The sequence below is a fragment of the Mugil cephalus genome, chromosome 10 (genome assembly GCF_022458985.1).
Source record: "Mugil cephalus isolate CIBA_MC_2020 chromosome 10, CIBA_Mcephalus_1.1, whole genome shotgun sequence".
Lineage (NCBI taxonomy): Eukaryota > Metazoa > Chordata > Actinopteri > Mugiliformes > Mugilidae > Mugil > Mugil cephalus.
Window position 1 is genome coordinate 12,718,486 of NC_061779.1, and position 21,267 is coordinate 12,739,752.

General features: G+C 42.8%; 1 protein-coding gene across 2 annotated transcripts; it reads right to left on the reverse strand.

The window, feature by feature from the left end:
• Positions 1–692: 692 nt before the first annotated feature.
• Positions 693–20,582, reverse strand: sema3e (sema domain, immunoglobulin domain (Ig), short basic domain, secreted, (semaphorin) 3E). Of its 2 annotated transcripts, none has more exons than XM_047595640.1 (17): positions 19,423–20,582; positions 11,063–11,223; positions 10,817–10,876; positions 10,360–10,479; positions 8,566–8,659; positions 8,227–8,343; positions 7,595–7,737; positions 7,378–7,492; positions 6,389–6,458; positions 6,166–6,310; positions 5,602–5,827; positions 5,270–5,361; positions 4,862–4,903; positions 4,447–4,613; positions 4,044–4,111; positions 3,287–3,420; positions 693–2,811 (listed from the first exon to the last, which is right to left on the reverse strand). In XM_047595640.1, exons 1-17 carry the CDS (start codon positions 19,553–19,555, stop codon positions 2,311–2,313), a joined length of 2,388 nt encoding a protein of 795 aa, XP_047451596.1. In that variant the 5' UTR covers positions 19,556–20,582; the 3' UTR covers positions 693–2,310. The 2 variants fall into 2 exon arrangements, with proteins under 2 accessions (XP_047451596.1, XP_047451595.1); XM_047595639.1 differs by having other exon boundaries at positions 4,044–4,114; positions 19,423–20,575.
• Between the last annotated feature and the right edge of the window lie 685 nt (positions 20,583–21,267).

Here is a 21,267-nt window from a genome sequence, read left to right on the forward strand (position 1 = left end):
ATAAACTGACTGATCTCACACAATAGAATATGGCTATGGCTCGTGAGAGGGACCATTGGCTACAGGGGTCCATGGACCGGAGTAGCGGTGTTAAAACTTGACAGGAAGAAACGAGGGAGCTTTGGTGAGGAGGTAAGCTGAACTGGTTCAGAGCCTGTTGCTATGGTAGCCATGTGGAATAAATCAGCAGCATGAATTCCATTTTGAAATGCCTTCAGCCCCCCACCGACTCACGTAGACCTAGACAGAATTCGAATGAGTCTGGTGTCCTAGTGAGCAGCTACTGTAAGAAAAAAAAAGTAGTGTAAAATTGATTTCAACAAAATGTGGTGTATTAAATCATTTGAAATATAATAAACTTTGTTTTTCCAGTGACTAATTGGCTAATGAATTTACGCACCATAGTCATTTCCTGGTTTAATCTAAATGACTACCGGTCCACGGACTCCTGTGACGTTTGCAAATGTATGATTGTACTGATTCTGAACCAAAGCTTACCTCATCAAAGTGCTTTCTTTGAGGATAAAATAACCCCAGGCTGGCATCTTGAAAATAAATAAATCTCAAGATGAGCCGGTCTTTTGAATGGCTCTTTAATACGAATGACCCACAAGATCTAGCTCCCTTCAAAGAGCCGTAGAGTGTACTTTATTATTATTATTGACGGCGACACAGCAGTGACAACAGGGAAGGATGGTCCACCTTTTTCTTTTTATTGGCAGGTAGTTATACGGGGAATAGCTGACACAACGTGTTCATCCCAGGTCTGACAATACAGGGCCCTGACAGAGAGCAAGTGGTTCTTTTCACTACATTATGAATTGCCTACAAATGACTGGGTGAAATATAAAGTGACAAACTTAATAAATAAATAATTCACAACATGAAAAAAGACATGGCACTCCAGAATATTAGAATAATTAGCCCATCCAGTACAGTGCGTTCCCCTGTAACATCTTATTGTTTGTTCCTGTCATTCGAAAGACAGAGTCATCAGTGTTGCTAGTGACATGCATCGATGGTCACCGCAACATGTAATTGTCAGGGAAATGTGGCGTTTTACATTGTTGTTTGTAGTGGTAATTAAGTATGTCATCTGCAATGACACCGCAGAGAAACAAAACATAAAAAAGTGAAGGGATGAGGAAAGAGAGGAAAGAGCAACAAAAAAGAGAAAGGCGGCTTAAAAGGGAGCAGCCAGTGGAGACGGATTACTTTTTGAACACGTTAGAATTACCCGATGTGCACACGCAGACCTACCAGGATTTTAGATAAATACAATATGCATCACACACAATACTTTCGGTACATTTTATCACAATTGTAGATGCAAATGTAGACATAGTAACGATAATATCTACTGATATGACCTCTTCTCATCTACTGTGACATGATTTTTTTCAATTAGTTTTTTTGTTTTTTTTTGTTTTTTTACAAGTGCTTAAATAGTATTCATTTTCTTTGTGGGCATAACTATACTTAAAACATGTGTCAAACATCCATAGTGGCATTCCACCATCTCCACATCTTGCATTGTGGCATTTGTGACCACGCACCGTACAGCCATGACCGCAATATAATTCAATTAGTAGTATCGTAATGCTCAACGCATTGTTCCACTGTACAAAAACAACAACACTACAATGTATTTTCCAGTTCATGACATCTAAACAGTTACAGAACTCAAAGTACTAACCAAGAAAATAAGTTACAATAGTACCAAAAAATACATATATTTATATATATTTATATAAGAAGCAGACTAGCTTTAACATAGTTGTTTTCTCTTGTTCTAGATACAGAATGTGTCACACTTTGTCGTTGAATTAGAGGCGGAGCAGAAAATGACTGAAGCAGTCTCTGTGCGTGTTTTGATTGACAGCTGTGTTGTGCTTGGTCAGTTGACAGGGAGGTGATATATTATCTCTTTAAACCAGGGGCGATGATTTCTAATCTGCTGTTTCCATCTGTCCCTGGGGCCTTTCCTCTGTACTGGCACTGATGTTGTGGTGTTAAAACCAAATAATGAGATTCCACTCACAGAAGAAATTGTTGAATTTTCAAAATCACAACAGGGTAAATGTGTGCGCCAGTCGGTTACAGATGTTATGTGTTTTTTGTTCTTTCTGTTTCTGCTCCTGCTGAAAGAAAAGTGAAAACCTTTTAAATGGTACAAACACCGAGTTGCTCTGACCTTTAGAGGGTGTGTGTGTGTGTGTGTGTGTGTGTGTGTGTGTGTGTGTGTGTGTGTGTGTGTGTGTGTGTGCGTGGTATGTACAGTGTGGTATGTGCAGTTAGTCTCTGTTCTCTTCAGGTGTCCAAAGCGTGCCTTGGAGCTCTGTGGGAGTTGTCGTCTCCCCTCCCTCTTCCTCTCTTCTCGCCACCCAGAGGAACATACCTTCTTTTGGTCTTTTTGCGCTTCTTATCAGAGCACCACACTCGCTCACAGTACTCCTCTACTCTCTGAGCGTCCCCGTAGCCAATCAGCTGCAGGAACTCCTTGTACCACAGCCTGGTGTGTGAGCCCGAGGCTGCGGACGGCACCAGAGATCTGGGGCTGATGCTGGGCCCCGGTGGGAGGCTCACGGACGAGTGAAATGGAGCTGCAGCCTTTTCTCCCTCCCCGTCGGCAGCCGCGTGGATCGCTGACTCCACCCTCTCCCCTTTGAGCACGTGTAGAGTGATACGCAATAATGTGTGCACATATCCGTGTTCCACAGTCTGGCACACGTACACGCCAGCATCTGAGCTCCTCACATGCAGGAACAACAACCCGTGGGAGATCATGATTACCCGCTCGTCGCCTCGAACCTACATCAAGAGGAAAAAGGGAAAACTGTGTCTTTGCAAGCCACTGATAAACCTATAGCACAAGTAAAGGACACATTAAGGGCACCCATGCTTCAATATATGTGAATGGGTAGCCTTGTTTTTAGATATATGTTGCAACCACATCAGGAACATGAAGACGAATTTAAAAATATACTGTATATATACATGAAAACACAACAGCGTTAGCGCTGAGTTTCTCAGACAATCCTCTATATACTTGTTGCATGAGATGAGACTGCAGAATTCTGAGCTAAAATTAAAACTGCATGTCTAGACAGAACAGAGTCAGGGGAAAATGCTTTTTTTTTTCTTCCGAAGAGGAGAACACAGTTGGTGATAACTTACCCTTGGAGTTCTAATACACCAATCAGATACCCTTCCTTCCTTTTATAACTACAGTGTAATATTTATTAAATATAATGCTGTTTTGCCTGAATTGGTACATCAGCCTCACCTCGTGTTTCTCTCCGCCTTTCTGTACGAACCAGAGGACTTTGGCTTGCAGCGACCGGGGAACACATTCCAGTAAAGTGCTGTTGCTCTCCACACTGTACACCGGCCTCTCCCCGGCTCTCTGCCATTTTTCATCTGTGTAAGATGGTGAGGCAGGAAAGATGACAATGAATTGCAGTGGCCATTACAGTTATTTGGCTGTATTGGAAAAGTACTAACAATCTGTATGATCTCATATATCCTCTGTATTCTCTTTGAGATGAGCTGGCACTGTGGGGAACTGGAGATAGGGTACGCCTGGAATTGTGTGAAACTACTATTTATGTGGCACTGCTTTAGATGAACCTATGAGTATGGTTGAAGATGTGTGCCAGCCAGAGACACAGCAGGTTCTGCGCCTCTCACCAGCTCTTATAACCATCTTTGTTCTTGCAATGAAGCCATGAAAGATACTGAATGCATCCAGCCTCTTTGTTTCTCTCTCCAATCTATCGCCTTACTGAAGGAAGCTGAAGACTTAAGTTTCCGCAAAATTGGCAGACGTACAGTGGTTTGTTTGCCACAATGCAAGCAAACCAACGCCTCTCATCTCCAGTTGCAATGGCACACGAATATGTGTATACGTGTATATATATTTATTCATAATTTTGTGTAGCTTTTGAATAATATTAGTTTGACAAAATCTTTTAAAGATACCGGTAAATACACACAAGCAGCCGCGCACACGCACACATCCCGCAGTCATTTTATACACTAACCATCAATTTGCAGCCCGTTGCACAGCTGGACGGCGTTGCCATGGCGAACATCCTGCCGCCTGAATCGTCTGCTAAGAAGGGAGAGAGCGAACAGAAGGGAGTCATTTTAAACATGTGATGAAAGTGTGAGCAGCGGGTGAAATACAGTGAAAACGGGAGAGGGTAGGATAGAAAGAGGTGAAGGGGTGATCCAGCGCATACTGATAGGCATTACCTAACACTTAACGCTGTCACGTCTCTCACTGCCTGTGATAATGACGTGGTAAGCCAGCCTCGGAGCACTGTGACTCTCAGAGCAATTAGGGCTACTGGTAAAGGTGTGGATAGCTCATATTAAACACATAAACATGTGCAGGGACAAAAAAAAAAAAAAAAGACTGATTTGAGGTGTGTGGGCTGTTACCTCTTGGTGTAGACTCCAGCTGGGTAGAATCTGGAGCAGGTGAGTCCATCCCAGGCGCAGTAGGGATCTCTAGCCAGGCAACAATCAGCACACTCTGAACCATAGAGGTCACACTGATGCAGTCTGATCTGGGCCACACCCACTTCTGACCCCACGTACAGCTGTTGCTGTGGACCCAAAACATACGGACCATTGGTATCAGGACATAGTTTCATTTGAGTCTGATGTTATATATCAACTCTGTCTTTTCCTCATCCAACTGTGCTAGTTGAGCACAAGTAGGCTACACAGCATTTAATGATGTCAGGTCAGCGTAATGCAAAGTGTTGCAATGTTATCATCTTGTGGCAAAACACCAGAACTGCAGGGAAAAAAACAACATAAAGATCAGTGATTAAAAAAAATCTTCTCTTACCCTTTTGGGTGATATTATGATCTCTTTTATCGGTGCCGGCACCTGCGAATACAAAATATGTTATTGTTTTTAAAAATGTGTATTGATTCATGCAGTTGTTAAATTAAACCTCAGCAGTGCTTAAAAAGGCAACTCTGAGGAACCTCGAGCCCCAACTGCTTCCTGGGTGCTGCACAGGCGGCAGCCCATTGCTCCGAATGCACACACTGCTGTGTGAATGAACGGGTGGGTTGAATGCAGACAAAGAATTTGGACATGTGTTACGGCGGGATGGTCATAAAAATCCGTTCCCCTCTGATTATTAAAATTGTTACTTTTAAAAGATCTCCTATTGTGCAGCAAACGTTTACCATGAAGTCAAACTCCAGTTCACTTCGCTTTCACATTTTCTAACTAAAGATAGAGTACCTTGAACACTTGCATCTCCTCCAGCAGCACCTCCTCCATAGTGTCTGTGTCTTTGTTGTAGATGGTGATAACTTTCAGCACCATAGAGTCATCTAATGAAATAAGACGTTAATATCACACTGCTACCTACGCAAAAAGTATGCAGGCAATGACACAAATTACAAGTAGAGTAATCCGATATAGTTTTACATGTAAGCATTTATGCTACTGGATTGTCCAGAAAAGTATGTTTCTGCAGCGGTTCATTTAGAATACCGCGTGTATTACAGAGTAAAAAACAAACCGCATATTTTCATCCACTGAACATGCAAAGAGCCTAAGAGTGTGTATACCAGTGCCGACGTAGAGAACGTGGTAGTGTCCGTCCTGGGCTTGTACTCTGTCCACTGCTATCTGTGTCAGCTTTCTTCTGCCCGGTTCTGTCTGCAGCAGGACGGGTCTATGGTGCTGGGGAAGGACTGGACGATACATTGCAGGATGAGAACGTACAAACCGCAGGACCTCATCAGGAAACTCCTTAGAGCTGGAGAAGCCGCCGCCGTTCACTTTACTGGCACACTGTTCAAAAGAGGAAATGAAGAGAGTGAGAGTTGTAGGTGGGACAACCACAAAAGAAGGCTGTTACTGTAATTGTGGGCACTGTGTGCGGTGTAGGGAAAAAAAGCTGACATGCATTAGTCGGACCCACACTGTCCCTGCGTGACCTGCCGAGGCAGCTACAACAGTTGCGACATTCACCCTAGCTGCCCTACATTTTCACATCACTGTCTCTTTTTCAAACGACATCTGCTGGCGGACAAAGAGTGGCTGGATCTGAACGTGCTGTGCATGCATAATGTGGGGTGATCTGGTAGCTAAATCACATAAACATTATTTATTCAGAATTTAAGACTCACAGATCCGGGGCGGGGGTATGGGACTCTGTCCTCATAAGGTGTCCAGTGATGCTCCGGTCTCTCTCGGTAGGCAAACTGACCGTTAAAAGCCGCCCTGATGTCATCCATGTGATAGACACACACCGCATAGCCTTTGAACACCGCACTGCAAGAGAAGGTTTTGTTGGCAATCTGGTGGATGACAAAGCTCTGCGATGTAATGCCGGCACCATGCTCCTCTTACCTTGTTGTGCTAAAGAGGCCAAAGATTTCCGGGCTCTTCTCGTCCTTGTTGTTGAGCACGAACACGTCCTCTGAAACACAAAATGCAGAATTTAGTTAACGGTCTTTAAACCACCCCAGAAGCTGACATGTTAGTTCTCTTCACCGCCTGAACATCAAAAATGTCATTCTATGCATTTTAGTACGCTGATGTTAACATTTAGTTTAAACTTAAATTCAGCTTTCCACATCTGGTTGAAATTGTATTAACCCTCTGGGGGATTTGCTTTGTTTTGGAACACTGTTTTTGAAATATTTTTTGCATTACACCACCGGTGTCAAAGTGGCCCACTAGAGGATACAATCTAAATTTGCAAAATTGCATTAACTGTTGAAGTTGTCCACAACGGTCATGCTGTTTTAATCAGAGTTGCGGATATGACACAACTGAGACTCAGAACTAAACTTCAGATGGCAACAATGCACCAAAATTGCACTCATTTTCCTTCAAAAATGAGTAAGACAAAGGGGATGTTTTGGAGTTGTTGTCATTCATAGGTTATTGAGTAATGGTGGCACTGGTCCGGCCCCCTTGAAAAAACTGGGCTGTATGTGGCCCCCGAACTAGCATGGGTTTGATGCCCCTGCATTAGACAGAGAAGTTTTCATGCAGACAGAAGAGGCTTTGAAGATTTTGAGTTATGCGAATATCATCAGAACAGTGGTTGGTGTTGCTAAATGGATTTCTGGGGTTTTCAAAGATCACACTTTATTTTTGGTTAATTGGATATTATTGGATACTATTATTATTAAACCGGGTACTGTGATTCAAAGGCAATGATAATACATGAGAGACAAGTAGCAGCTACACATCTGCTACCACTATTGCAAGCCAGACACACAACATAACAAACATCCAAATACCACAGTGAAGCTGCAAATCACAGGTGATGTAGATGTGTGCATGTTCGCCAGTGGTATGATATGCAATATGTGCTTTTAAAGCATTACCGAGCTCATCAAAGTGTGTATCGATGCCATTTGGTCCGGCCACGGAGCAGATGAGACGAGTTTTCAGGAAGGAGCTCCATCTGTTCACCAGCATCCTCTGTCCTCCTTGGTCGTTCTGAGAGATGAAGGTAGATATAGTTTGTGACTGCACTGTCGGTGCTTTCGCTTCGGGCTGGGATCGGGCTCAGAAAGGTTTCGACAGCATTAGCATTCTCACCGCACAGACCCGTCCGACGCGGGTATAGACAGCCTTGTTCGCTCCCTCCGGGTCCGTCTCTCGCTCGGTGAAGAAGAAGTAAACTTTATCATCGTCTCTGTCGTCGTTGTCGGGAATAACTGCTGACCCCACAAATTTAGGTTCTGTAGGGCGGAGAATTTGACCAATCAGGCAGCGAGTGAAACAAAATGAAAATGTTCAGGTTATATTTTAGATACTGGGGTAAACAGTAGGCCACTTACAAGCAATTTTAAATACATTTTATGTCTTTTATGATGTGGATCTCTTAAATTAAAACTGACATTGAACCATGCCTATGTGGATATGTTATTTAAAAATAATAAAACTAAAGAAGACAAAAATAAATAAATGAATAAATAAAACTGCACGTTACGAGTTGTTGTAATTAAATCATTGCCAGTACCACATTTATTAATCATCTAATTCAGCTCTAGGATCTCAACATTGGATCACGTCTTAATTGACAATTAAATTATCGCATGGTTTCAGTATATCTTTGACAAAATCCTTGAGTGTTTTTTTTTTTTTTTTTTTTTGATCAGATGCACAACATCTTTGAGCACTCCCTTAGATTTTTAGGGACATGTCGTTCTCCTGTCATGTACACCAACCATTGAGCTGCTGCCTGTCGTTTCTTTCAGTGCGTGTGTACGTCTGGTTGTTAAGTCGACACAAGGCGCCATCGTTCTCCCAGTAGTCAGTGTACAGGCCAATGTAGAGCTCTCCTCCTGAATACACAACAACAAGAACACGGTGTCAAAACCGCAGCTTTTACTGCGTGATTGAAACTGATATGGAAAAAGACCACAAGATGGCAGTATTGGCTGATAAGAAGTCAGTGGGAGGAAGAAGTGTGGAATCAAATAGCACGTCATTCAGCTGAAATAAAAACACATGCATAGTTAGTGTCGCAACTAGCTCGGCTGATAGTGAGGTTATGTGGATCTTACTGGATAGTGTAGATGTGCACGGACTGTTGGGATCATACGGACAACGTCCTCTGCCACTCATTACACTGTCCTCCTCGAGAGCAAACACTCTGTCCTGGGGACAAAACACACACAAACCCATCAGCATTGTTGGTCTCATGTGGACACAGGAAAACATGAGTGCCGCAAAGCACAAGCTGAACTGCTTCGTTCGTGCAAAAACTTTTAACAACATCCAGACAAACTCCAGGAGGGAATGTGCTGAGAAAAGGATAGAAAGCAATTACAGAAACTAAGTTTCAAAAAGAGATGGATGAGAGGGTGAAGGAAAATAGATGAGCCTGGGAGTGATGAATGACCAACTGAAGAACTGCTGTCTGCATGTGTATAACCAGCTTTTCTCTTCCCTGCTATTTCTCTGATGCTGTTGTGAAGCACAGCAGGGAGCTGAAACTCACTCACACCCACGATGACCCACGCACAGTTAACATATCCCCAGCAGAGCTGCTCCTATTTGTCCTCAGCCACAACAGAGTTCTTAACTGTCAGCGTGGTTCAGGGGGGATGTCATGTACTCTATTGATTTATGAGTAGCCACCGATCCCCACTGTGATGTAGCCTTCTCAGTAGAGAAGTCAGTTTCTAGGTTAAACTGACCACATTCATCACATAAGTGTAATAGACTGCATCAATATTAGTTATAACAGCAGAACTCTGAAATATGTCCTTTTTTGCATCTGACTCACTGGTGCATTAATAGTTGACTCATTTGCCAGTAGCTGATACGACAAATGGCAACTGGATCTTTTATTATAATCCATCATGGTGTAAATATTACTCAGCTCAGCCTAAATGCTGTTTCCTGTACCACATAAGATTTGCGTGAGGCTATTTAGTAAAGAGGTAACATAAATCTGCATATGGATCCAGTTTTTTGCTCTGGTCTGAACATTTATGTGACATGAGTGATGGATGTGTGTGGTTCCTGTTTGGAAGCTGTGACTGGCCTAGTTGACCTGCTGGACCAGTGTTGGAATGCAGGGTGGAAAACCTTTTTCTCTCCTGCTCTCTGTAAATACATCCCACACATACACCCACATCTACAACGGATCTGTTTGACAACTGGAAGATAGGTGTCATACTGTATCCAAACATGCTCACTCTGACGTATTCAGGCAATTCTGCTCGGACACCAGCTTGCATGCGAGACATTCCTCTCTCTCTCTCTCTTCCTCTCTCCCCCTCACACTCACACACACATTTGAACTGACCCCTCGGGGGAGACACAACATTAGTCTTAGTCTTCCCTGACCTCCAACCTCCTCCCTCTTACAGAAAACAGCACCTGGCCTGTTCTCTGTTTACCTGTACGCTGTGGTCCAATGAAATCTAACACACACTGTACCAGATACGTGTCTTTTCCATCTCCACTTCAGATCACTCCTTGTTGCTAGGCGGATAAGTCCACCTACAGGAGCATGTACAGAGTTTAAAAGCTCAGCGGACTAAGCTGTACCAACAGTCCCTAGGAGCTCCTGGCTAAAACCTTATAAAAAAAAGGGGGAGAAAAAGGTTGTGACTATGTCAATCTAAAGGGAGAGGAGGAGTAATAACAAAGAGACCTGCAACATTGGCATCTGATATCTAGTTTGCTGCCATATTGCTGCTGTGAAAAACAAATAAGCTAAAAAGGTTTATTTCAGGTGTAGGCAGTGGAATATGAAGAATTGTTCATCCACCACCAAGTCACAGTTCTGTTAAAAGATTCAAAATGAGCCTTTTGCACCAAACTCTATCTCTGTCCTCGGGACTCACCTGCCCTGCGTGTCCCACTCTGACCAGGGCACAGATGGGGTTAAAGGCTCCCGTTCCACAGGCCAGTAAATGGGTCTGGTTGTACTGCTGCAAGACCTTGATGTAGTTTGCACACTCCGACTGTTGGAAGAGACACGGGGATGAAGCAGGGTGTGGGTAAAGTGGTGTGGGTCAGTCTGAGGTTATGAGGGAGGAGTGAGGCCGCACAGTAAAAAGAGTGTAATGGAAAAATGCCAGGAGTATATTGTATCATCAATAACATCAATACTCCAGGTTAAGAAAAGGTCAATGGCAAAGGTAATGTAATTAACAATTGGTAATTCATGTGTACATGCCGAGAGTAGCTAGCCTTTTTACAGCTCAGTCTACAAGTATACTAAATTAATTCAAACAATTTTTAAATTAATTAATTAATTTATTTATGTCATATGTAAAGATGTCAGGTGAATGTGCTTACCTTTTCCCTCCCTTTCATCATACACTCTTCTATCTGAGATTCTGTACTGGCCCAATGTATCTGAAAGAAAGCACAGTTGTGCTGTTGCAGTAATGTAGTATTTCGTTAATTAACTCCAAGTAAATTAACTCATGCAAAGTATCTTTTGTTCCGAGCACAGGCCCATAAAGGCAGATATGTATCCACTTTGGCTGATTTGTAACCCAATTGCTCTAAGAGTTCAGATGTCTAACAGGCATGACATACCTCTCTGTGATGTGTGTTAACTCGGTCCAGGCTAAGGGAGAACAGAATATTCTTGGCACCAACATAAAGCCTCTCATGGCCTTCATCCAGTAGCATGGTCTGGGGCTGAAATGAGGCTCCATGTCCCTGGAACACCCAAGTCCTGTTCAGCTGCCAAAGCTCTGCAGAGACAACAAAACAACCCGTTTTATGATAACACAATGAAAACCTGTCGATTCTCGTCTCCTTCCTCGTCGGGACTAAAAGTCAAATTTGACCAAACGCCCCCATAAGAGAGTTCTGACAGCTCCCGACTGCTGCTGTCGCCAAGGGCAAATTGCAACATGTGTTTTTGATTCATGGCTGCGGCAAGAGAATGTCAGACAGCAGCTTTAGGGTTATCTGTTCATCTCTCCTGTCCATGCATCTGCTCCTCCTAGGCCTCAGTTCAACAACACTTACCATCACTAAATGTCTCCATGATACAAATGAGTGCAGAGCAGGCTGAAAATGAACGGCACCTAACTACTAATTCTTGTCATAGCGCACAGATGAAAGAAGGGATGGTTACAGGGATAAGATGTCATAATTAATGGGAGAGGCATGTGATTTACATAGTCTCTAGCCTATGGTCCCTTCCACCAAAAGGAAACAGTTTTATCAGACAGGAAACGGAACCAGTGTCTTTATCTTCCATTAGTTCAGACCAGCTGCCACTCCCTGTCAGTCTTGCTCTAGGTGATTTGAAATACCACTTTCAAGAGGAAGCGGTGGACCGTGATAGATGTAAACCAACCTCAGATCAAGTATGCACATGGATAATTTGCATGCACACAGACGTCTGAATTCACCCTCATTATCGAACTTGACAGGCCTCTCCTCCATACCTGCTCTCTACAAGCTTCTCTGGAAATTAAAGGTGAAGGATTTGAAAAAACCTCTAGAGGTGTGCACTTCCTCTGGTTTGCACCGGCCCGAAAATATCTTTCATTTACTCGTGGCCTGTATGCCCTTGTGAAGAGAGAGGGGAAAAAAAGGTGGCTCTGGTGTGTGTTTTTTGAGACCTCATGAAAATTCTGACAAGTCAAGGTCTGTGAAAAAAATTCAAAGCGTTGTATAGTCATACTTTCATGCATATGTTGGGAAATATGTGCACTACCCCGAAAACCTGTTTTGACTGAAGAAAAGAACCGTCAACTCTTGGCTCAATGTTGTGCTATAACGACCTTTTAACCACCTCGAGTAGTGCCGTCGCGTCTCTCAGCGCTGAGGTTGCAGGAGGTAATTGTTCAATTTGTTTGTGCAGCCGTGTGTATATTTTTAGTGATATCTGAGCTCCCAGATAGAAGGAGAGTGCGTTTATCCTCTTTTTCACCAATCGCTCCTAGCAACGCTCTAGCCCGTGGAAAGTTTTATTTGTTTAAAATAGGATTAGGTATCCACAGAGGAGTGAGTGAGTGAGTTAGTGAATGTGTATATTTTGTTGCAATTATGATTTCTATGTTGGAGACAAGCAACTGTTTGTTTGACTAGCATTGGATCTTGGGTGGTTAGGTGGCAGAGACGGAGGGGATGTGGCAGTGGTGTTCTGCCAGGGCTCAGAAATGCTTCCTGTAATTATCTAATCCACACACACACACACACACACACGGAGTAGCTCTTTCGATTGCTGTCTCTCTCTCTCTCTCTCTCACACACACACACACACACACACACACACACACACACACACACACAGATGTCTCTATCTCCTACCTCCCTGTGAGCTGAGCTCAGATGAAGAGCAGTCCTCTAACACTGGCTCCCAAACAACCGGCTCCTTCTGTGTGAAGTCAAATTTGCTACCACTCGTTTAGATGACAGATTTAGATGGCTATTTAAAGTGATTGAGTAAACACAGCTTGAGTCTAATCCAGTTCTCCATCCAGTTTTCTCCCGTCTTTCTGCATATAGATCAGTGGCAAGTGATTTATACAGACACATGCACATTGTGCTCTCTCACACAAGCAAGCACGAATGCACGTAGAATTCAAGGAGAAGAGTTGAGGAAAGAACGGATACAAAAAAAAGAAAGAAAGAAGGAATTTAATTTATGCTATAATTGTAGGTAATTACTGGAGTATATACAATTGGTGGATCCCCTGATTACACCGACACACTGAGAGACACTTCAGAGCTGCGTTTCAAAGGGTTCTCCTCTGTCATTATACGTGACAGCCACTGTTTAGGCAGTGTAAGGAAAAAGGGGGATTTCCACATCTCCCTGCGTTTCTCTCTCTCCCCTCTGTCTGTCTCGTCTCTCTCTCTTTTAACATCTGCAGAATGCGAGGGCTCCTTAGCCCTCAGCAAAGACACCGAAAAGAGAGGAAAGCGAAGGAGGAGGGTGTTTCTCCATTAGCAACTGAGCCAGGGAGACACATGTCCCTGCTGCGATCCCACTTCAAATGGAAAACCGAGAGAACAAGGACTCCCTCAAGACAAACACTTTCATCAGCTGTCTGAGGAGTGCCTAGAGATGCTTGAGACGATTTGGGGATGTGAAATCAAAATAAACTTTCTGATCTCCTCTTTTATCCATTTATGGAAACACTGTTGTGCTGGACATTATCTTATCTTGCAGTGTGTGTACACATATGCCTTTGTGTTTGCAGGAGCAAACTACAATGATTGGGAGCCACAAACCACTACGGTGAAATACAAATATAATTATGACAGAGCCACATTATGGTATTATATATTATACTGTACATACACCGATTAGCCACAACATTAAAAGCACTGGCTGTAGAAGTGAATAACATTTACCATTTTGTGGCAATTCAGTGTTCCGCTGGGAAACATTTGGACCTGGCATTCATGTGGATGATACTTAGACATGTAGCACCCACCTGGACCGGACCAGGCACCCCCACCCCATAACAATGACACTCCTTCGTGGCAGCAGCCATCTCCAGCAGGATGAAGCACAGGACACCCTCAGAAGGCCCATGTCAATTCTCTGATGAGTCAGAACTGTTTGGAGCCACAAGGCAGACCTACGCAATATTGGAAGGTGGTCATAATGTTTTGCCTCATCTGTGTATTTTAGTTTCTTTGGCTGTATATGTTCTGTCAAATAAACCAAGATAAATGCACACAGGAGTTCATAAAGACATACTACATTAAACAAGTTAAACTTGCCGACTGTTTCATATTTCCAGTGAAGTATAAACATTGAGTAATGAGACCTGAGCATGAGTGAATGGGTGCAAAAATGAGGAATGAGTGATTTTACTTATGCCCTAATGGCCTCAGAGGAGCTTTGGATCCCTTGGGGTTCGTGCTGGAGAAGTGAGATGTAGGGCAATGCTGTGATTGGTGGAACGCCTTGTGTTTCTATATCCGCTTGTGTGAGTGGGTGAATGATGTCACACAGCAAAATGAAACCCATAGTAATGTCCTAGGAGGATGAAAGAGAGGAAAAAATGTTTCCCTGTAATAACGACATGTGATACCTTGTCAAACTCAAAGGAATACCTGTTAACAGACATAATCAAAGCAGGTATTCACACACAGCACAGTCCTTCTTCTAATATGCTTCCTGAATAAATCAGCATGCTGCATGTGACTGACATTTAATTAAAGTCTATTCCCATCTGTTCAAAAGTGGCCTGCTTGTGCAATTCATCTCATACGGCCTTGGAACCAAAATGAATTAAGTATTGACTTACTGTGTGTCACGGTATAGTTGTATCTAAAAGGCCCATGTTGTATAACCTAATTTTCATATGGGCCTTTATTTGATTTTATTGTCAACATAGAAAAATGTGCTTAAGTAGCTGAACACAGTGAACACATCACTAACTTGTATAAACATATTCCAAAGTTCATCCCTCTGTTCCTTCTCTGCCCCTGAGAAGTTTAAATAAAGGAATGCCTTTTCCTTTATTTTGTTTCATTTTATACACTAAGGATATAATACACCATATCTGTTCTGTGTCCTAAGTGCTCACTCTGGTCATCCTTCATCTTCGTTTTTATCCTCTTGTAATATCATTGGATCTTCGTCTCTGAAGACTCAAACAATCTTTTCCCTCTCTTTTCCTGTGTTACAGCCTTAACTCATAACCCCTTCCTGGTCCCTTTCGCTGTGAAAAGGTCAGAAAGGATATTAGAGTTTCACCAGCTGCCTTCCCCTCTGGACATCGCATTAATGAACTGGAGAGCACACACATAACACAATGGGACAGAAAAGGACCCGGCGATGTTCACGGACAAAATGAGAAAAGGTGAGTGTAAAACAGGAGGAGGTTGAAAAATGATCTCCTTTCCTATGCTGATCTAAAAAGTGTGATTTATCTAAGCACCAGCCATACCCTATTTGGTTTGAGTTGAGGCCTACAGTATAACTGCTCCATGGCCATGATCCAATGTGATAAATGTTTAATTGTGAGTCTCTTCACATGGAGACGGAAGAAAGTTAGTGGGACTCCTCAATTACCACATTAGCTTTAAGCAGAAAAATACGAGAAATCAACATTCCCCCTTCATTATATTTCAGGCAGACACAACTTTCGTTCGTGCTGGTTTTTCCCGTCTTACCCACAGAGGAAATGTCACCTGCAAACTCATCATTTCAATATTGTAAAATAGATAAAGGGAGCTTCTTCTTGCCTGGAGGGGAAGGTCTGAAATTACAGGTCAAATGGGGTTTTTCAACAGTAATTACTACCCTCGTAATCCCTGTGTTCACACTTCTGCTGCCTCTGCTTAAATCTCAGTTCTTCAGTAACTGCTGAAGAAGAAATAAATGCCCAAAAAAGTTCTGCCATTTCTTGGCCATTATATTTTCTACAGTGTACTAGGTGGTGTACTGACTTTACTGCTGTGACATGAAGCTTTAAGCAAAATGTTGAGTAGTTGTAGATCATGTGACAATAACAAACAGACGCCCAGTGAATCGTTGCAGCAAACTAGCAGCAGCTCATCAAGTGTGTGGAAATACTTCACATAAGACCAAGCCCATACTGCATACTGACATGGATATGTAAGTCAATCCTTTAATACAACAGAAGTACTACTGCAGTGTAGACACAATGGAAAAAGGTGTAACAAAGAGAAGGAGGCAGCAAATCAACAATTTGCTTTGATCCTTCATTGTCAAAGTTGGGAGACCTTTAGCTGCTATACATGGAAAAGACTTCAGAGATATACCACTTCATTTTATCCCTGTTATCCTATCTTAGAACATACTGTGCTGTGAAGTGTTATTAAATTCTGTTGACGGTGCAGATTTATATGCTATAGATATCTGCAGAGCACAGTATTGATAAGCGCATGTGTTCAGTTCTGTTGTGTTATTTGTTGCCATTGTTGCTGTGGTTGTGGAGTGTGTTTTTTTGGTCCTTGATGTCAGTGAATGCACCATGTGAGTGGCAGCAGTTAGGGTAGAGTTGAGAGTTTGCCGAGTGAGAGGGCATATTAGACTGACAGTGATTATGGTGTTGACATGGGCTACGGTAGACAGTAGCCTGTGTACAAGCCCCAATTACCTTGCAGAAAAGCCTCCGTAGCGTCCTTTTTGTGAGACGCAGAAGAATATAGATTTCATTGTTGCGCAGCAGCAACTTTCGTGTGTCATTTTATGTGACATCATCGACTAGTCGACGTCGACTCAACTTTCATCACATATTAGTAGACTTTAAAAAAACAGAAGTCATTCAACCCCTACCATGAACTGCATACAGGTGTGGCTCATTTTGCTATGACAGAATTGTTCACATTGCCACTTTAATAGCAATGTACTTTTCTAACTAAACTAGGCAGAAGTGAGAAGTTTTTGGAAGTGACTTTGGTCTGATTAGGCCATCACTATTATAAAAACTGCTGTATCACACTTTCTGCAGTTTGAGCCAAGCATGGTGACAGTGCTGTGGAAGCAAAATAAGTCTAAGTCTGGCCACCTACCTCAAACCTGCCGAGATTCTGACAGATACTCGCTGTGCAACAGCTTCATTAGCAACAAAATGGATGGGCATCCTAAAGAAAGAGCTCATTTCACTCTACAGGCCTGGAAACCTGGAGGTAGCTGCTGCCAAGTTTTCCTGAGTGATTCAAATCCAAATCACATGGATCTGTGTTGAAAGTATAAACTTGTAAAATACGAACAGTGGGATTTAAAGTTTCCACAGGGGTACTTATATGTACAATAACCAAGGATTTTGTACAGTTTTCCAATAGTCCAAGAGATGGAGATTTATTGCTCTTTTTTTCTTGAAGTTACAGTCATTGATGTTGTGCAGCCAAAGATTGAGGTCAACTCTCTCAAAAGACAGCAGAGAGTCAGTGTGTGTAACTCAATACTTCATGTGATGTAGGTAACAGCTCAGTGTTAACTGGGGGTGTAAGCAAATGAAAGGATGACTGGGTAAAAAGTGATTATAATGCAGTTGGAGTAATCTTCACTGGTCTAGTAATCTAGACAAGAACATGGAGGATGGATGAAAGAGAAACCGTAAATAGCACTTTCATAACATGTGTGAGATGTGGCTTGCATCAAAGCATGCACTGATCCATATGGTAGTAAGGTCATGTTGGAAACACATGATAATGTGCCCTAAGGAATTTGCTCCCAGAAATCACGAGAAAGCCGATCTGGAATTTTATTGAGCTGTCTATTGATTCTACACTCTGCGTCTGGCCTCGTGACCTGAAGCAGGTTAAAAATATTTCAGTATGGATATTGTGAACTCTATCATCCCATTGTCAGTCTTTGGCTCAAAGAGCACAATTTAGTTTTTTCCCACCCTGCTTTCGTGCCAGATGCTATTTTCACAGTCCCAGGGGTACATAGTTAAAACCACATCCTTCTCCATCTCCCTGAACTCCATGCAAGTCATCGGCCTGTGAAGAATTCATGCTATTCCTCCGGTGTACGGGTTGATGTGTTTGTGTGGACTTGGAGTTTGTGCATGCAAAAATCACTGGCAGAGCCCATGAGGCATATATTAGGACTTAGATGTTTTTCATTCCATAATGATAGGATCCAACTGCAGCCTTTTTATAGGGCTCTGTGCTAGCCAGAACACGTATCAGAGGAGAGAGAGAGAGGAGGAGGGAGATGGAATGTCAATCACGGTAGCAGCTATTCCCTTAAGCGGTTAGTGAATTCTGTGATGTATAAAGTCATGATCGTATCTGAAACTTATGTGACATTTATGACTAAATATCAGCGGTGCCTTTGCTGCGATACGAGCTTCCCATTACTGCGACCATAATCTTTTTTCCACATCATTTCTCTCCCACTTTATCCTTCATTTAGTCATTTCATCTATTTTGATTTCTGTTTTATTTCTATAAATGTCCAATATGCAAAAAGGGAGAAAACAAACCCATACAGTATATACCACAAAACAGCAAACCTTTAGTGATGAACAATACATGTCAATGCTCATAACAGGTTCCAAACACATATTTATGAGATATTGACCATCCAAATTCCACACCTATCTCCGACCATGACTAACAGACTTATGTGGAATCATCACCTTCTGTTGCTATAGAGATCAAAGAAACTGCGAGGAAGAAAAAAAAAGGAAAAAGGGCAATGTTTACTCAAGATTTTTATCTGCAAAGATAAAACCCTCATTATTGTCTGAGAGGTACACAACAGGCATTCCGCATGCCAGTGCATGCACATCCATGTCGCACACTCCCACACAAAAGCACACGTAAACAGGCACACTTTTTCTCTCTCGCGCACACATTCACATGCCAAAAAAGAAAGGAGGAAAAAATAAATAAACTATTCCATCTCTGCGCCACTATGCCATGAGAGAAAGCCACATTGTGGATTCTCAGCCACCGTAGCTGAGGGTCCAAAACAAACTGCACGGAGGCTCCTTGAGCATCAACGGTGGGTGAAAAAAAAGCATGCACTTTTTACAGTGGGAGCGACAGACACTCTTCATGCACCTAGTGCTGCATGGTGACTTCTTCCTCTCAGGCTAAAACATAAATCTTCAGCAGGCATCTCATTATGTGGTAATTATAACTTGTTGTTTCTTTTACCTGCTCACTTAGTTTCACATTTTTGCTCATAGTGTTTTGAACACACTTGTAGAATAGACAGAATCCGTTCAACAAAAATACATTGCGAGCTATTTAATGTTAAATATATAGTGATATAAGAATATCACACTTTGTTAATCTATTCAATTAGCGATTCAAAGGCTCATTATAGTGACAAAGAATACATTTGGTTCAATCTGTAATGAAAGCTCTAAGCAGAGAGAGACAGTTTTGATTGAAACTACACTCTTTGTTCAGAAAAAAAAAATCGATATTTGTGCAGCGTTTGAATGTCTACAGCATAACAAAACGCAACCTAGATCTTGTCTTACCTTTGTGTGAGAGCCGTATCCTTGGGTAGATGCTTTGTGCCGTGTGAGCCGTGCCCAGCAGAACAAGATACAGCAGCATCAGTGACGGATACACAGTCCTTGTGCACGCTGCAATCATCATTGAAACACACATTAGGCATTCATCTACTTAGAACGCTTGTAGGTCCACCCAGCAAGAGCTGCAAAGTCTAGAAAAAAGAAAACTCCACAGGTCTTTTCTTTGTAACTTCCCGCAAGCGATGTTCGAAAAAGGAATCGGCTAAGGTGTAACAGTCTAACAGGAGTCTACTTGGAGATCCATTTTCACATTATCTTCCTCTGGCTCAACTGAATGTATCTCTGCAGCCTCTATACAGCTTTTGCTTTCCCCCTATAGCAGTCTGCTGAAAGCTGCATCCACCCACAACCTCGGTGGACAGGATAGTGCTTTGGCTATTATCCTTGTTTGGTCTTAGTAACCAGGGAGAAGAGAAGTCCAGTTGCTACATTCACGCCGCAGTGCTCACTGCTCTCTGCCCATATGTCAGTCCGTCTGTCTGTCTGTCTGTATGCACAGTTTAGATCCACTCTTTCTCATCTGGTGAATGGAAAAAAAAAGTAGAAAAAGAAAAAAAAAAAAATCAGATCCCACAAAGGTGTCAGCTAATTTGTAAAACCTCAGTTCATTAGTGTGTCCCAGCAGGCAGGCAGGCAGGCAGAATTGGAGCTGCTGTACTGGATCTTCAGTCTGGGTTCCTCCTTCTTGGGTCCACTGGAGCCAGTCATTCTCTGGACGTGAGCCCAGGAAAAGGCAGAGTGGAAGAGGGGAGGAGTGGAGAGGCTCGTGTCTGGCATGCGTTTTCTCTGCACTGGGGAGGAAGAAAGTGAAGCTCCTAACTCTGCTCACGCTCCGGCAGTCTGGGAGGATCCAAACCTCAGCTTAAACCTCTGGGTTTTACCACAGCTACTGATCTGGGCAGAGGCCACCTGTCACGTCGTAGTGTGAGTGAGTCAAAGCCTGTGTGCGTGTGGTAGGTAATGTGGGGAGTGCGTATCAGTCAGAAGGGCTGAAAATTGCCTTCCCTTAGACTGTGTTGAGATCTCTTTCTCCCTCCCAGGCAGCTGGATTAAGTGTGCTGAGTCTCCCGAGCGGACTGTGCATGACTTTCCCCTCCTCTAAGAAATACTGCCCCTTGTGTCACTACAGACCACCCCCCCGCCTCTCCCTGTGCTCTTCTTCTTTTGCTCTTGTCCTCGCTGCATTTACTTGGACCTCAGCCAAGGTTAACTGGCACATCTCTCATTTTCAGTTATTTCCCTCTTTGTGCTCGTTTCCATGCGGATCATTTTGACTGTTACCATGGATTTTCATGTTCAGGGTTTCTTTCGTGAAGGTTTTTCTTCTCCCTGCCCATCTAATCTCTCCTTCTGTTTATCTTCCTACCCATCTATCCTCGCCACCTCCTTGTTTCTCCAAAACCTAGTTATTAGTTTGCCCAAGTGTCTGCACGTTCTGCGTTTCAAAACCATTCCTCTCTGTTCGCCTCAGTGGGTTAGCGTCTGCCTCTGTTTCCTGCAGCGTCTGTGCATGTAGCTGTGAATGAATACAGGTATTCATGTATTGTCGGCATTGTGTGAAATATTAATGCTGCGCTTGTTGAAATGCAGTTTCGTTTTGTATCCCTGTAGTCTTGCGTTTTGCACCGAGGTCCACAAGTTTCTGAAAGTGATTAGCAAAGACACACTCACTCTCAAAAAATGCAATAAAGAAAAAAGTGACTGAAGTCATTATTGAATTTGCACATAGCCCGCAAAGAATTCCAGCCACCCTTTACTGGAGCAGAGAGACGTCTGTCTTCTATAAAT

Coding starts and splice junctions, on each gene's coding strand:
- sema3e (XM_047595639.1), bottom strand. CDS start 19,555: ATGTGTGTTTCAATGATGATTGCAGCGTGCACAAGGACTGTGTATCCG. Junction 10,480..10,816: donor TGATGAAAGGGAGGGAAAAG/GTAAGCACATTC, acceptor CTCTTCCAACAG/TCGGAGTGTGCAAACTACAT. Junction 6,459..7,377: donor TACACACTTTGATGAGCTCG/GTAATGCTTTAA, acceptor TTTGTGTTTCAG/AGGACGTGTTCGTGCTCAAC.